This window comes from Salvelinus sp. IW2-2015, unplaced genomic scaffold (genome assembly GCF_002910315.2).
Source record: "Salvelinus sp. IW2-2015 unplaced genomic scaffold, ASM291031v2 Un_scaffold1286, whole genome shotgun sequence".
NCBI classification, from domain to species: Eukaryota; Metazoa; Chordata; class Actinopteri; order Salmoniformes; family Salmonidae; genus Salvelinus; species Salvelinus sp. IW2-2015.
Genome location: NW_019942818.1, coordinates 224,966 through 242,180, shown reverse-complemented (window position 1 = coordinate 242,180; position 17,215 = coordinate 224,966). Strand labels below are relative to the sequence as shown.

General features: G+C 48.3%; 2 protein-coding genes across 3 annotated transcripts in view; both read left to right on the top strand.

Moving 5' to 3' along the window:
• The window catches only part of LOC112070314 (scavenger receptor cysteine-rich domain-containing group B protein-like), a 21,893-nt gene extending 17,756 nt beyond the window's left edge, over positions 1 to 4,137 (top strand). The window contains exons 9-11 of the mRNA XM_070438913.1: positions 2,862 to 3,090; positions 3,533 to 3,543; positions 3,624 to 4,137. Of these exons, the coding sequence (XP_070295014.1) occupies positions 2,862 to 3,090; positions 3,533 to 3,543; positions 3,624 to 3,940 (557 nt within the window). The 3' untranslated portion in view covers positions 3,941 to 4,137. The remainder of the gene's footprint in view (positions 1 to 2,861; positions 3,091 to 3,532; positions 3,544 to 3,623) is intronic.
• Positions 4,138 to 9,752: 5,615 nt separating this feature from the next.
• The window catches only part of LOC112070312 (14-3-3 protein gamma-1-like), a 34,907-nt gene continuing 27,444 nt past the window's right edge, over positions 9,753 to 17,215 (top strand). For both annotated transcript variants that reach the window (XR_011475556.1, XM_024137726.2), the window contains exon 1: positions 9,753 to 10,000. Coding sequence is in view for 1 of the 2 variants with exons in the window: in XM_024137726.2 (XP_023993494.1) it covers positions 9,914 to 10,000 (87 nt within the window). In the remaining variant the exon portion in view is untranslated. The remainder of the gene's footprint in view (positions 10,001 to 17,215) is intronic.

Genomic DNA, 17,215 nt, shown 5'->3' with positions numbered 1-17,215 from the left:
CGGGAGGTAATCAACCCTCTGTGGTAATCAGCCTCTCTGGGGGTAATCAGCCTCTCTGGGGTAATCAGCCTCTCTGGGTAATCAACCTCTCTGGGGTAATCAACCTCTCTGGGGGTATCTCAAAGCCTCTCTGGGTAATCAGCCTCTCTGGGGGTAATCAAGCCTCTCTGGGGTAATCAGCTCTCTGGGGGTAATAACAGTCTCTCTGGGGGTAATCACCTCTCTGGGGGTAATCAGCCTCTCTGGGGTAATCAGCCTCTCTGGGGTAATCAGCATCTCTGAGGTAATCAGCCTCTCTGGGGTATTCAGTCTCTCTGGGGAATCAGCTTCTCTCTGAGGGTAATCAGCATCTCTGGGGGTAATCAGCTCTCGGGGTAATCCTCTGGGGGTAATCAGCCTCTCGGGGTAATCAGCCTCTCTGGGGTAATCAGGCATCTCTGGGGTAATCAGCATCTCTGAGTAATCAGCTCTCTGGGGGGTAATCAGCCTCTGGGGGGTAATCCGCCTCTCTGGGGTAATCAGCCTCTCTGGGGTAATCAGCATCTCTGGGGTTATTCCGCTTCTCTGGGGTATCAGCTTCTCTTGGGGTAATCAGCATCTCTTCGGGGGTAATCAGCATCTCTGGGGTATTCAGCTCTCTGAGGGTAATCAGCCATCTCTGGGGTATTCAGGCTCTCTGGGATAGTCAGCTTCTCTGGGGTAATCAGCTTCTCTGGGGTAATCAGCATCTCTGGGGGTAATCAGCCTCTCTGGGGTAATCAGCCTCTCTGGGGTAATCAGCCTCTCTGGGGGTAAACAGCCTCTCTGGGGTAAACAGTCTCTCTGGGGGTAATCCACCTCTCTGGGGTAATCAGCCTCTCTGGGGTAATCAGCCCTCTGGGGTATTCAGCCTCTCTGGGGTAATCAGCCTCTCTGGGGGTAAACAGCCTCTCTGGGGTAAACAGTCTCTCTGGGGTAATCCGCCTCTCTGGGGGTAATCAGCCTCTCTGGGTAATCAGCCTCGGGAGTATTCAGCTCTCTGGGTATCAGCCTCTCTGGGGTAGTAATCAGCTCTCTGGGGTAATCAGCCTCTCTGGGGTAATCAGCCTCTCTGGGGTAATCCCTCTCTGGGGTAATCGGCCTCTTGGGGGTAATCGGCCTCTCTGGGGGTAATCAGCCTCTCTGGGGTAATCAGCCTCTCTGGGGTATTCAGCATCTCTGGGGGTAATCAGTCTCTCTGGGGTAATCAGCCTCTCTGGGGTAATCAGCCTCTCTGGGGTAATCAGCCTCTCTGGGGGTAATCAGCCTCCGGGGGTAATCAGCCTCTCTGGGTAATCAGCCTCTCTGTATCAGGGGGTATAACCTCTCTGGGGTAATCAGCCTCTCTGGGGTAACCAGCCTCTCTGGGGGGTAATCAGCCTCTCTGGGGTAATCAGCCTCTCTGGGGTAATCAGCCCTCGGGGGAAATCAACCTCTCTGGGGTATCAGCCTCTCTGGGGTAATCAGCCTCTTGGGTCACTCCTGGGGTAATCACCTCTCTGGGGGTAATCAACCTCTCTGGGGGTATCAGCCTCTCTGGGGTAATCAGCCTCTCTGGGGGTAATCAGCCTCTCTGGGGTAATCAGTCTCTCTGGGGTAAACAGTCTCTCTGGGGGGTAATCACCTCTCTGGGAATCAGCCTCTCTGGGGGTAATCAGCCTCTCTGGGGTAATCAGCCTCTCTGGGGTAATCAGCATCTCTGAGGGTAATCAGCCTCTCTGGGGTAATCAGCATCTCTGAGGGTAATCAGCTCTCTGGGGGTAATCAGCCTCTCTGGGCTATTCAGTCTCTTCTGGGGGTAATCAGCATCTCTGAGGGTAATCAGCATCTCTGGGGGGTAATCAGCTCTTCTGGGGGGTAATCAGCCTCTCTGTGGGTAATCAGCCTCTCTGGGGTAATCAGCATCTCTGGGGTAATCAGCATCTCTGAGGGTGATCAGCATCTCTGGGGGGTAATCAGCCTCTGGGGGTAATCAGCCTCTCTGGGGGTAATCAGCCTCTCTGGGGTAATCAGCATCTCTGGGGTATTCAGCTTCTCTGGGGTATGCAGCTTCTCTGGGGTAATCAGCATCTCGGGGTAATCAGCATCTCTGGTGTATTCAGTCTCTCTGAGGGTAATCAGCATCTCTGGGGTATCAGCTCTCTGGGTAATCAGCTTCTCTGGGGTATTCAGCTTCTCTGGGGGTAATCAGCCTCTCTGGGGTAATCAGCATCTCTGAGGGTAATCAGCCTCTCTGGATAGTCAGTTCTCTGGTATCAGCTTCTCTGGGGTAATCAGCCTCTCTGGGGTAATCAGCCTCTCTGGGGTAATCAGCCTCTCTGGGGGTAATCAGCCTCTCTGGGGGTAAACAGCCTCTCTGGGGTAAACAGTCTCTCTGGGGGTAATCACCTCTCTGGGGGTAATCAGCCCCTCTGGGGGTATTCAGCCTCTCTGGGGTATCAGCCTCTCTGGGGGTAAACAGCCTCTCTGGGGTAAACAGTCTCTCTGGGGTAATCCGCCTCTCTGGGGGTAATCAGCCTCTCTGGGGTAATCAGCCCTCGGGGGTATTCAGACCTCTCTGGGGTTAATCAGCCTCTCTGGGGCGGGGGTAATCAGCCTCTCTGGGGTAATCAGCCTCTCTGGGGTAATCAGCCTCTCTGGGGTAATCAGCCTCTCTGGGGGTAATCAGCCTCTCTGGGGTAATCAGCCTCTCTGGGGGTAATCATCCTCTCTGGGGGTAATCAGCCTCTCTGGAAGCCTGCTGGCCAAACCGTTCTTAAAGACTAAATAAGACACAGTAGAGAAAAGAAGAATAAAAAGAGAGAAATACGTCCTTCCTGTGACTAAGGTCTTCATCATGTCAGAGGAAGATGTCCTTTCTGTGACTAAGGTCTTCATCATGTCAGAGGAAGACGTCCTTCCTGTGACTAAGGTCTTCATCATGTCAGAGGAAGATGTCCTTCCTGTGATTAAGGTCTTCATCATGTCAGAGGAAGATGTCCTTCCTGTGACTAAGGTCTTCATCAAGTCAGAGGAAGATGTCCTTCCTGTGACTAAGGTCTTCATCAAGTCAGAGTTAACAGAGCAGACCAGGTGAACCTTAATGAACTTCTGATGATAAGGGGATCACAAAGTAGACTTCCAGAGCAGTTATCTTCTAATATAACTGATTAGCTGATCAATGGAATAACTCACAACAATGTTTTGAGGGCTCTGGTATAGATTGTTCTGAGCGAACTGTATCATCAGTTGTTCTCAAGTAGATGACCGCTCCCCAGGGGGAACATACACAACAGAAACCTCATACTATCTCCCTCTTCCTCTCCAGCCTTTCAGCCTGTTCAAGCTGGAAGAAGCTTCACCATGACAGAAACAACACGCACCACTAGACCACCAAGTGACGGTAAGTCTTCTACCTGTTCAGGTTTAGCTACGTGTTCCTGGTTCAAGTTAAGGTGAAAGGTCAACACACATTCACGGCATCACTTTTCAGAGGCCATCTTCCATAATGCATCTTATTTCATTCTTGTCTCAGGACCAGCCATGGTGTGTGGTATGTGTCTCTAGTGTTAAATGTTAATTTGCTCCAGAATATGTGACTGTTTCTACCCTTTGTTTCCCTCTAGGCATGGTGAGGTTGGTGGGCGGGCAGCACCACTGTGAGGGTCGGGTGGAGATCTTCTCGGGGGCGAAATGGGGTACGGTGTGTGACGACGCCTGGGACATGCCAGATGCCCAGGTGGTGTGTCGCCAGCTGGGCTGCGGGCAGGCTACTGCGGCGAGCGGGGAGGCTTACTTCGGGCGCGGCAGCGGCACCATCCTCCTGGACAATCTGAAGTGCAGTGGCTCCGAGGCCTCGCTCCAGCAGTGCTCACACATATCCTGGGATGTACACAACTGTGACCATTCTGAAGACGCCGGCGTCACGTGCTCACTGTCGTGATTCGAGCAGCGATTCGCCGCCAGGGAGTCATCAAACTACTCCCACCTCCATTGCCAACTAATAGGATGGGCGCCGTGGTGGGCATAACCCGGGACTTGTAAACATGATGTAAATAACAGCTCACCCCAATGCCAAATGGAAGGAAGACACCAACAACAACAAAAAATCTAAAAATAAATAAAGAAAACAAATTAACATATGACAATATATTATTAAATATTATATCTATTCCTATTAAGCACTTTATAAATATATAAATAAAAAAAGATGATATATAAAACGCTTCACACATTTTTTGATATTTGATATTTGATATTTGATAAACCAACTCTCTCTCTCTCGCTCTCTCTCTCTCTCTCTCTCTCTTTCTCTTTCTCTCTCTCTCGTCAAGGTGCTCAAATATTTAGCTTACATGCCAGAACCTGGTAGTAGGTGAATTCTTTGATGGTTAAGTAAGGTGTATAGGCTATGCTGGTGTGAGATCATACATTATTCAATGTCTAGATGATAGAGGTCCCACCACACACCTTCTGCTCACTAGCACACATTCTGTACTACACTACAACAGAAACAGACATACTGCACTATAACAACAGAAACAGACATACTGCACTACAACAGAAACAGACATACTGCACTATAACACAAAAACAGACATACTGCACTATAACCAACAGAAACAGACATACTGCAGTATAACAACAGAAAACAGACATACTGCACTACAACAATAGAAACAGACATACTGCACTACAACAACAGAAACAGACTACTGCACTACAACAAACAGAAAACGACATACTGCACTATAACAAACAGAAACAGACATACTGCACTATAAACAACAGAAACAGACATACTGCACTACAACACAGAAAACAGACATACTGCACTATAACATAGAAACAGACATACTGCACTACAACAACAGAACAGACATACTGCACTACAACAACAGAAACAGACATACTGCACTACAACAACAGAAACAGACATACTGCACTATAACAACAGAAACAGACATACTGCACTATAACAACAGAAACAGACATACTGCACTCACAAAAACAGAAACAGACATACTGCACTACAACAACAGAAACAGACATACTGCACTATAACAACAGAAACAGACATACTGCACTATAACAACAGAAACAGACATACTGCACTATAACAACAGAAAACAGACATACTGCACTATACACACAGAAACAGACATACTGCACTACAACAACAGAAACAGACATACTGAAACATTCCAGGACCTCAGCAGCAAATCAGAACCACAGAAAGAGAATATATAGATACTACAACCAAAGTATAATCGATGTATTTTATAATCTAAGTATTTCCGTGTCCAAATCTCTTTGTTTTAATTAACATACAGGCAAAAAGATGGACAGAAGATGTACATGACATCCTAGTTCTCTTGGCATGTTTTCCCCCAAGATTTTTATGAATTGTGATGTATTATTCCTGAGAAGAGGTGGACATATGTCTGGAATCAGATCATGGTGACTTCCAAAGCTCCTCATTTGAGTTATTTTGGTTAAATTATTTTTAAATGTGACACCTTTCATGGTGGAATCGTCACCCTATCCAGCTAGTCTTCCATTTGTCCTCTCTTGTGGACCAGGATGATCATTTATATTATGTCTGCCGTGTGTATTTTGATGCCTGGTTCTGGAAAGGACTCTCTAGTCTTTGCTCTCTCTCTCTCCCTCTCTTCCCCCTCTCCCTCTCTCTCTTCCCCTCTCTCTCTCTCTCTTTCCCTCTCTCTCTCCCCCCTCTCTCTCTCTCTCTCTCTCCTTCCTCTCTCTCTCCCCCCTCTCTCCTTTCCCCCCTCTCTCTCTCTTCCCCCCTCTCTCTTTCTCTCTCTTCCCCCTCTTCTCTCGCTCTCTTCCCCCTCTCTCTCTCTCTCTTCTCTCTCTCTTTCTTCCCCCCCTCTCTCTCTTCCCCCTCTCTCTCTCTTCCTCTCACTCTCTCCCCCTCTCTCTCTCTTTCCCCCCTCTCTCTCCCCCCTCTCTTCTCTCTCCCCCCCCTCTCTCCCCCTCTCTCTCTCTCTCTCCTCTCTCTGACAGTGCTATTTCAGGAAGAGTATGGCCAATGATCTAAGCTTTAGCTACAGCCTTATTGTGAAATCAGTTCTCCTCTTCAATTGTCTAATTGTGCCTCTTTATTGAGTGTTTTGTATTGGAAATGTAGTAATGTTGGACGCTCCCCAGTCTTGGCCACCAGCCACCAGTAAGCTGATCGGGAGGTACACACCAGGTGTGTAATAATTTGTTCCAAAACGAGAGTTTCTATTAGAAACACATTTCCAATTGCAACTCTCATTCAGGTAGGTCCCTCCCGTCTCGTTCAGGTAGGTCCCTCCCCGTTCTCGTTCAGGTAGGTCCCTCCCCGTCTCGTTCAGGTAGGTCCCTCCCCGTCTCGTTCAGGTAGGTCCCTCCCTGTTCTGTTCAGTAGGTCCCTCCCAGTCTCATTCAGGTAGGTCCCTCCCCGTCTCATTCAGGTAGGCCCTCCCCGGTCTCATTCAGGTAGTCCCTCCCCGTCTCATTCAGGTAGGTCCCTCCCCGTCTCATTCAGGTAGGTCCCTCCCGTCTCATTCAGGTAGTCCCTCCCCGTCTCATTCAGGTAGGTCCCTCCCCGTCTCATTCAGGTAGGTCCCTCCCCGTCTCATTCAGGTAGGTCCCTCCCCGTTTCATTCAGGTAGGTCCCTCCCCGGTTCGTTTGCTTCAGTTCAAAAAAACGTGTTGCAACAGAATCGGGCTAATGAAAACGCTCCGCGCCTTGCTTGGATTACAAGGTAACCCACCCAGATAACTCTCCCAGGTACCCACCCAGATAACCCACCCAGGTAACTCTCCAAGGTAACCCACCCAGATAACTCTCCCAGGTAACCCACCCAGATAACCCACCAGGTAACTCTCCAGGTAACCCACCCAGGTAACCCACCCAGATAACCCACCCAGGTAACTCTCCCAGGTAACCCACCCAGGTAACCCACCAGATAACCCACCCAGATAACCCACCAGGTAACTCTCCCAGGTAACCCACCCAGGTAACCCACCCAGATAACCCACCCAGGTAACTCTCCCAGGTAACCCACCCAGATAACCCACCCAGGTAACCCTCCCAGGTAACCCACCCAGATAACCCACCCAGTCAGTGGTCAGGCTTGTGGTCAGGTTGTGGTCAGCTGTGGTCAGGCTGTGGTCAGGTTGTGGTTAGACTTGTGGCAGCTGTGGTCAGTGATGTGGTTAGACTTTGGTCAGTGCTGTGGTCAGGCTGTGGTCAGGCTGTGGTCAGGTGTGGTTAGACTGTGGTTAGACTGTTGGTCAGCTGTGTCAGGTTGTGGTTAGACTGTGGTTAGACTGTGGTCAGGTTTTGGTCAGGCTGGGGTCAGGCTGTGGTTAGACTGTGGTAGACTGTGGTCAGGCTGTGGTCAGGTTGTGGTTAGACTGTGGTCAGGCTGTGGTCAGGCTTGGTCAGGCTGTGGTTAGACTGTGGTTAGACTGTGGTCAGGCTGTGGTCAGGCTGTGGTCAAGCTGTGGTCAGGGCTGTGGTCAGGCTGTGGTCAGGTTTTGGTCAGGCTGTGGTTAGGCTGTGGTCCAGGCTGTGGTCAGTGCTCTGGTCAGGCTGTGGTCAGGCTGTGGTCAGGTTGTGGTTAGACTGTTGGTCAGGCTGTGGTCAGGCTGTGGTCAGGTTGTGGTCAGTGCTGTGGTCAGTGCTTGGTCAGTGCTGTGGTCAGGCTGTGGTCAGGCTGTGGTCAGGCTGTGGTCAGTCTGTGGTCAGGCTGTGGTCGGCTGTGGCAGGTTGTGGTCAGGCTGTGGTCAGGTTGTTGGTCAGGCTGTGGTCAGACTGTGGTCAGGCTGTGGGTCAGGCTGTGGTTCAGGTTTGTGGTCAGGCTGTGGTCAGGCTGTGGTCAGGGCTGTGGTCAGGTTGTGGTCAGGTTGTGGTCAGGCTGTGGTTTTAGGCTGTGGTCAGGTTGTGGTCAGGCTGTAGTCAGCTGTGGTCAGGTTGTGGGTCAGGCTGTGGTCAGGCTGTAGTCAGGCTGTGGTCAGGCTGTGGCCAGGTTGTGGTCAGGTTGTGGTTAAGCTCTGGTCAGTGCTGTGGTTAGGCTGTGGTCAGGTTGTGGTCAGGTTGTGGTCAGGCTGTGTTCAGGCTGTGGTCAGGTGTGTTTCAGCTGTGGTCAGGTTGTGGTCAGTCCTGTGGTCAGGCTGTGGTCAGTGCTGTGGTCAGGTTGTGGTCAGGCTGTGGTCAGGTTGTGGTCAGGCTGTGGTCAGCTGTGGTTCAGGCTGTGGTCAGCTGTGTCAGGTTGTGGTCAGGCTGTGGTCAGGCTGTGGTCAGGCTGTGGTCAGGTTGTGGTCAGGTTTTGGTCAGGCTGTGCTCAGAGGTGTTGGTCAGGTTGTGTTCAGGCTGTGGTCAGGCTGTGGTTCAGGTTGTGGTCAGGCTGTGGTCAGTGCTGTGGTTAGACTGTGGTCAGGTTGTGGTCAGGTTGTGGTCAGGCTGTGTTCAGGCTGTGGTCAGGTTGGTTCAGGCTGTGGTCAGGCTGTGGTCAGGTTGTGGTCAGGCTGTGGTCAGTGTTGTGGTCAGGTTGTGGTCAGGCTGTGGTCAGGTTTGTGGTCAGGCTGTGGTCAGGCTGTGGTCAGGCTGTGGTCAGGTTGTGGTCAGGCTGTGGTCAGGCTGTGGTCAGGTTGTGGTCAGGCTGTGGTCAGTGTTGTGGTCAGGTTGGGTCAGGCTGTGGTCAGGCTGTGGTCAGGTTGTGGTCAGGTTGTGGTTAAGCTCTGGTCAGTGCTGTGGTTAGACTGTGGTCAGGTTGTGGTCAGGCTGTGTTCAGGCTGTTGTCAGGTTGTGTTCAGGCTGTGGTCAGGCTGTGGTCGGGTTGTGGTCAGGCTGTGGTCAGTGTTGTGGTCAGGTTGTGGTCAGGCTGTGGTCAGGTTTGTGGTCAGGCTGTGATCAGGCTGTGGTCAGGCTGTGGTCAGGTGTGTGGTCAGGCTGTGGTCAGGCTGTGGTCAGGTTGTGGTCAGGCTGTGGTCAGGTTGTGGTCAGGCTGTGGTCAGTGTTGTGGTCAGGTTGTGGTCAGGCTGTGGTCAGGTGTTGTGGTCAGGCTGTGGTCAGTGTTGTTGGTCAGTGTTGTGGTCAGGCTGTGGTCAGGCTGTGGTTCAGGTTTGTGGTCATTGCTGTGGTTAGACTGTGGTCAGGCTGTGGTCAGGTTGTGGTCATGCTGTGGTTAGGACTGTGGTCAGGCTGTGGTCAGGTTTGTGGTATGCTGTTGGTGAGGATGTGGTCAGGCTGTGGTCAGGCTGTGGTCAGGCTGGCTGACTGACATGGTAGGGCAGCTTGACCCCAGGAATGATGATGGGCTCTTGGTGGATTTGTTCTGTAGCCTATCAGACCTGCACTCTGCTGCTCGACTTAGAGGCTAGTCAATTACTGCAACATGCTATTCTAATCAAATCACATTGTGACTAAACATGAAAGGTACCCTAGGCTCTACAAGTTCCCCCTATAAAGACCCTACGGAAGTTTACACTAGACCTTCTGTCACAGCATGTGTATGAGAATAACCCTCTCTCTAGTCTACGAATGTTCAATTATCGGGTATGGTTAAATGGTTTAGAATACAAAATACTATAGCACTACAGTTCCCACAGCAGCCTGCACAGAGTAAAAGCGTATGATTCTAACGGTAGAATCCTATTGGTTAACCAGTATCAGGCACTGACTGTGCTCCCAATACGGATTGTTACATCACTACACATCTCCACGCCTTTTTCTGGCGCTGACGCAACCCAGGGAAAGTGGTAACGTTGGGGAGGGAGTGTCCCGTCCGCACGCACAGACAGCAGGGAGCAGCTGCAGCAAGAGGACCTCTGGTAACATTCCACTGTATTGCTAAAAGTGACATACTTTCGTTTAAAACTTTAACAATTCTAGAATAGCATTGTATCAACGACAGCTAAAATGGTAGATCGCGAGCAACTGGTGCAGAAAGCCAGGCTGGCCGAACAGGCTGAGAGATATGATGATATGGCAACAGCCATGAAGTCGGTAAGTTCTGCTTTGGAATCATATTTCTGAGTTTAATAAGCGATCATAAATATCCGCCACTAACAGTGTCATTTCCTCACGTTTAAAAAAAAAAAAAGATATATACATTTACATACATATTAATTCCGATGTATCCTATGGCAATCATTGTTGCCTGCTTATTGTATTCCATATTTAATTAGATGCATATTCGATGTATTAAACATGCCTTGAAAGATCATTATTGTGACAAAACCTTTAACTTGAATAAGACAAGGGATAGCCAATATATCATGCCATTTACATTTTCGGGAACATGACTGGCAGTGGCAAGGCCCATAGGTTACTACAATACATATCCGTTATTTTTTTATCCAGCAACTGTTTGCACCACATTCGTTATCTAAATTAAAGGCATGTTTATTGAAACTTTGAGTTATGGTCACGTATTGCCTTATAGTATAAAGTGATTGTCAGTGTGGCATAATGCTGTCAGATGAAGGAAAACCGAATGCGGACTGTTTGATCTTGGGGCGGTGCCTTTTTTGTTGCCAGGTTGCATTTTAATCAGCTAGACAGCATGGCAACAATGATGGAGACTAATAACGGATCAATCATCTTTCTCTGGAGATGAAACGTGTTTGTAATAATTGTTGATCTCACTGAATTAAATGGGAAACATGGATAATATTGGCAAGGAGAGGCAGTGGAATATTCGTGTAAAAATGATGTGCTTTTGGGGTAGACTGTCGCCTTACTTTAAGCTACTGTTTAAGAGTGACATGGTTGGAGGCAGGGACGGCTCAATTCCCTGATTGTGATACTGATCTCTAACCATGACAATTTCCCGCGAAGATCCATTGTGTATTAGTTCTGTGAGGAAATACATTTATGCACCACACGCAAAGTCAGTAGCACGCGCTGTGTAGAAGAATAAAGCAAAACGTTATAGCTGACCCGTTGTAGCCTGTATCGATTGGCGCAATATACAATGTGTCCGTAAAATATGATCCTGGGAACGTGAAACGTGGGTGGTAGCAGAAATCCTTCTAGAACGTTCTTTGGTTGTCATATTGCAGTGGATGCAGACTGGAGCGTGTTAGAATGGTCGGAATGGTTCTGAATTCCTTCTCAAAGATAACCGGCATTGTAGCAGCCAATGCTGTATCACTGCACCCTCCTCGACCTCGTCAGAAAGGAAGGCGTAAGCAGGTACTTTGTACGAGGCGTGTCGCAGAATGTGCCAAGGTGCAGTACCCGTATTGCACCATTTCGGGAAACGGACTCAGCCCTTTTTATCCGTGGCATTACTATTCAGACATGCATAGGGGGCTTGATATAATCAGAATGAGGATATTGACTACTCGGTGTATAAACACTAGCTGAGATAGTGGATGATATGGTCAGGTCAGTATGGGGTAGCCGTCCCTGGCCTGGGATGTATGTCCAATGTGGTAGCCTGTCTAGCCTATCTCTCATCTTTATCCTGACCAAACAAACATGAATGTACAATCTACCCAACACAGGAGGTTGGTGGCACCTTAATTGGGGAGGATGGGCTAGTGGAAATGGCTGGAGCGGAATCAGTGGAATGGTATCAAATACATCAAACACATGGTTTATTATTATTATTTGACCATGCTGGTCATCTATGAACATTTGAACATCTTGGCCATGTTCTGTTATAATCTCCACCCGGCACAGCCAGAAGAGGACTGGCCACCCCTCATAGCCTGGTTCCTCTCTAGGTTTCTTCCTAGCGGTCTCCTGGCCTTCAAGGGAGTTTTTTCCCTAGCGCCACAGTGCTCTACACCTGCATTGCTTGCTGTTTGGGGTTTTAGGCTGGGTTTTCTGTACAGCACTTTGAGATATCAGCTGATGTAATAAGGTCTTTATAATAAATCACATTTGATTTGATTTGGTTTCAGGTGTTTGATGCCATTCCCGTTTGCTCCGTTCCAGCCTTTACTATGAGACCGTCCTCCCTCAGCAGGCTCAAACTGATACCCAGTAGTATATTGGGTCTCTTATTACATCATAGAATCGAGAGGGAGGAGAGCATAGCAGGCTAATTCACCTTAATGAGGAGACAAGCCACATAGGGATTTGACTGTATCCACTCTGAGAAATGCTCTGTCCAGACTACTAGTCCATAGAGGGCATGGCATAATTGCCTTGAACAGGGCGCTCTAATGTTGAACGGTAGGTTGTCACTAAGGAGTTACTGTAATACACAGACACGAGTCCATTGCAGAAGCTGGCTGTAGTATTAGCAGCCAGTCAGTATGTAATGTACAGAATCAATGTTCTCCAGGGTTAAGGTCATTATGAAAATGTACATGAATCTCGCTCGCGCAGGATATAGGCCAATGTGGTGTAATTGGAGACCGCCAATACTGGGCGTTTGATATTAGGGAAACGCCCATTGGTGCTGCCATTAAGTCAGTCCATGATACCTGCCATTGGTCAGTCCATTGGTGCCTGCCCATTGGTCAGTCCATTGGTGCCCTCGATTGGTCAGTCCATTGGTGCCTGCCATTAGTTCAGTTCCATTGATACATGCCATTGGTCAGTCCATTTGGATCAGTCATTGGTGCCTGCCATTGGTCAAGGATCAATTGGTGCCTGCCATTCATTCAGTCCATTGATACCTGCCATTGGTCCAGTCCATTGGTGCCTGCCATTGTCAGTCCATTGGTGCTGCCATTGGTCAGTTCCATTGGTGCTGCATTGCGTAGTCCATTGGTGCCTGCCATTGGTCAGTTCCATTGGTGCCTCGCCATTAGTCAGTCCATGATACCTGCCATTGGTCAGTTCCATTGGTGCCTGCCATTGGCAGTCCAATTGGTGGCCTGCCATTTGGTCATCCCCATCTGGCTGGCCCATGCCATTGGTACAGTCTCATCCTTGGTGCCCTGCCCATTGGTCCTGGTCCGAACCAGTCCATTGGTGCTGCCATTAGTCCGTCCCCTTGATCACCCTTGCCATTCGGTTCAGTCTATCTGATACCCCTGCCATTCGCTTGGTCAGCTCCATGATACCTCCATTTCAGTTCCATTGATACCACCCACTCCACGGTTTTTTACCTAACGGCTATGTAACTGCCACTGATCATGTGTCGAAGATAATCCGGTCAGGATCCATAGGTCTCAGAGCACTGGAACTGACCAATTGCGCAGCGATCACTGAGTATGGACTGAGCCCCATTTGGCCAGGTACAAAATGAATGAACCAATGGGCAGGTTAATCTAGACTCGGATTTGGGTACAGTTCCCAGATAACTTCCGCATGTATGAACTTCGATGAGATTTAGACTGATCCCGAGCATACGCATCGAGTTGCGTGTGGCTCTTAACATTAGGGCAGCGAATCTTCAGGTGCCCCAATAGACCTCAACGTGGCAAAACAAGAAGCTATGAGAACTATGTACCATTAGGCTGAGGTGGCCAACCCGGATGACTGACCCATATAGCTGGAGCAGAGCAACTCAAAGGCATCTGACCAATAGAGCAGGGCCTCAAGACCTAATGATACTGACTGTCAAGCGGTGCGCAGGTTACGAGTACATAAAATTCGGAACTGGTAGGCATAATGCAGCCGGGCACCAAATGGACTGACATATAGGCAGGAACACAATGGAGGATCTGGATCCAATGTTGGGCAGGACGCACCAGATTGTAGCTTGGACCATATGGCAGTGACATATCCAAAGACGTTGGGACTGACCAATGGCAGGCACAAGTGGACGGACCAAAATGCGGCAGGGTTTTAAGGAAGAAAGGGTACTGAACAGGATATTAGAGCGAGGGTTCACGCAAAAAAGTTGGAAGGGTTCTTAAGAGCCGAATTGGTCTTGAGCGGGCCATCCAAAGATTACAAGGGGATATCTGTACTGCGTAATGGCCAGTAGATGCGAAGGCGAACTCAAAAATGGCTCACAGTAGGCCCTTCAATTAGCCGACTGGGAACTAGTAACTTAAAATATGGAGAAGGACACTCAAGGGAACATTTGTACATCAAAGAAACATTCCGACCAAGAGGCTTAAGAACACCAATGGACTGACAGCTGGCAAGGCCCACCACCAGAAATGAGTTACTTCGACCACCAAAAGCAGGTGATTCCAATGGCACTGACTTAAGGCAGGCACCAATGCGTTCTAAATCAAACGCCCAGGATTGCGGTCTCAATTACACCAGCGCGTGGAGCTATATCTTTTTCGTTCTGGCGATCGAGAGCCTCCTATACGTGCATCTTTACATTACAGCTAGTGAGTATACAACTTTCAAACCACATTGAGAAAAATGATATGCATTGATAGATCATCTGAACGTATACGAGACTCTGAGAACACTGCTCCGTTACAACTACTGACAGGGGGGGCCAACCAGACCGTCCAGGTAAGCTATTGGTGCTGGAAATTTCCTTGCAGATTGCGGTCGATCTCGGAGGGCCTGTTTACGTAAAGCAGGGTACCCTGTCGCGGGCCGCGCGTTTAGATGGCCCGGTTTTGGTTCACAGGGTCCAGTACGCTGTTATTTTTATTGGAGTAGCCTGGATTTCCTGAGAAATACCGTCTCTTCTATAAGTTCATTTTCGGGCTTGCACTAGATTACCAGGACTCGGGGCATAAGTTTGTTCGGTCCAGATGATCGTATCTGTCTGCATGACATGAGTCAAGTCCCGCTGTTTCTCTAGACTATATAGATGCATACACGTTAGAAACCTAGGGTCTCAGTGATGAGAGGACATGTGGCGAATAATACTCAGTACTTACAATCCAATCTCCACGACTATAGTTAGGGATGTTAGAAGGGTGTGCACTCTTGCAGAATAGCTTCCGCGTCATTAAGCCATGTTGCTGGTAATCACAATTAGTGTAAACTGTTTCTATGTTCTCAGTTTTCATTGACTAAGCGAGTAAGCGCACCATGTATAATAGTATAGCATAAATGCACACTAATCCGACTGGTGGATTTTATTTTAAACCCACTCCACATACCTCTGTTGCTCTAATTGATGTACCTCGTGGTGTGTAAACGCCATAGAGGAGAGGGTGGCTATTATTGCAATCACTATGACCATCGTCTCGAAACATTGCATCGGGGACTTTCGTAACGCCGGCTGACAGTATAAACGAGAGCGCGGACGTAGATGTAGGGGTTCCAAAGACACAGATCCAAGTCATTGAAAGTCGCATATCCAAAAAGGCCTATTGCATTTACCTCCCTATTGCCTTCCTGCTGAGGTATGGGGAGCGACGACGGCTCATTCGCAAGTACTATTAAACATTTCATGGTCCCGCCATTGGATGTCCGGCGTGGAGCCTTGGATCATCTGCTGCTTACGATTGCGTGACAATGGCATCTTCAAATTATCAAGCTTAGCATATTTTCTGGCACTAACACTCCTCAATTATTTGTAACTATAATAGAACGCCCATCCAATAAAAAATTGGTAATCGATTTCGTATTGGATAGCTGACAAGGCATCCAATGCCAATTGTAAGGCTATTTGTTTGCTTTTGTAGGGAAAATAGAACTGATAAGAATATGTCATTTCCCTAGTCTGAATGGAAATGCAAGATTTCTCGGTACTTAACCCTTGATCAATTTTTACCTAATACCGGCTCAAGAGGAGTTAGTACACTGAGCCAAAGCCAATGGGGTCACTGCACGAGATACCTAGGCTTAAGAAAATCCACTATAATCCGCAAGACTCTCATTGCATGGGACTTTTAGTCGAGCATCTGTGAGCAGTAGATATCTTCCCTCCCTCTTTGGGAAGAGCCATGCAATACTGTCTATCAGGCTACTAGGAAAGAACACTAGAGGAGGAACCAACGCCACCAAGGATCGGGGTAGTTGACCAGTATGTCATGTTAAGTGAGTGTGCCGATGTGGCACAAACATGTTAAAAACATGACCATACATGGACTAAATGTGCCAAATGTTCATAGCATTGAACCTTAGCATGTGATCACAAAAATAACTTAAAATTCAAAAATGTGATGCTATGATTATAGTTATACGCAGGTCAATAGCGATAGTCTATCTCCAGCATGTCTCCAACTAGCCCATCTCCCAACGTAGTCGCAGATATAAGGTTTGCAACTATAGCCTAGCAGTCATCACACTCATACAAAAGCTACCGTTTGAGGATGTATGGTTAATCAAGGTTTCACATGTTGTTTTAGCGTCCATGGAATTAAAGGCGTATGAAAGACTAAGGTACCCTAGACACAGCACACGCACTAGTCAGGTCGTTGGACATACATCTCAAGGCCAGGTAACGACGGCTCACTCATGCAAAACGTACTTTGTAGACAGAACAGATCATCCACTAAACAACGCAAGCTTAGCTTAATATAGAGTGAGCACAATCCTCATCATGAGTATTAAGTTCCCTTCCCTGTTAAACGTCTGTTCCTTCCGTCCCTCTGCTGTCACATGATGAAAGGGAGGGTCACTTCCTTGGGTACAAGCATAAGAATAGTCAATTGTTGCACAAAGAGGATAGAAGGAAAGGAAGGGCTGGACTGCTTCCTGTTAGGTCCTGTCTTGCACATACTAGAATAATCGTGCAATTAATACACCCGGTACTTTAATTTCCTGTCAGCCTAGTCTCTTGTTCACTGGTCAGCTTTCAGGTTAGGGTGTGTACCCGAACATCTAGTAGTATGTATGTGGAACCTCTACGTAGGTTGCAATAGTTAAAAGATGGGTAAATGAAGTAGTGATCTTGGTTTAAAAGACCAACATTGGATCTTCTAACGGCTTCGACGAATCTATCGTGCGACACACGCACTACTGTACATATGTTTTATCAATTGATGCTTAGATTTTTTTATGCCCTTTTCTAATTCTCGAAGAGCGAAGTCGAAGGGAATGTAAACAAGATGCTTATTACAATGATGGGTCAGTGCGTGGATCACCCAGGCATCAATGTCCCTCTGCAGCGTAATAGCGGGCTAATTGTGCCAGGACTAGGTATGACACCTCTTGCGACCTGAGATGCAGTGCTTAAAGTTCGCTACTCGGGCGCTGAGCCTTGCTTTTACATAGCCAGTGTCATGAAAGGCTTACAAGGAGTGCATGAGAACTAAGCCTAACAGGAACTGTGCATGAAGAACTAAGTCCTAACGACTGTGCATAAGAACTAAGCCTACATGCTGTGCATGAGACAGCCTAACAGGGATGTGCATGAAATAGCTAACGGGACTGTGCGGATGAAGAATA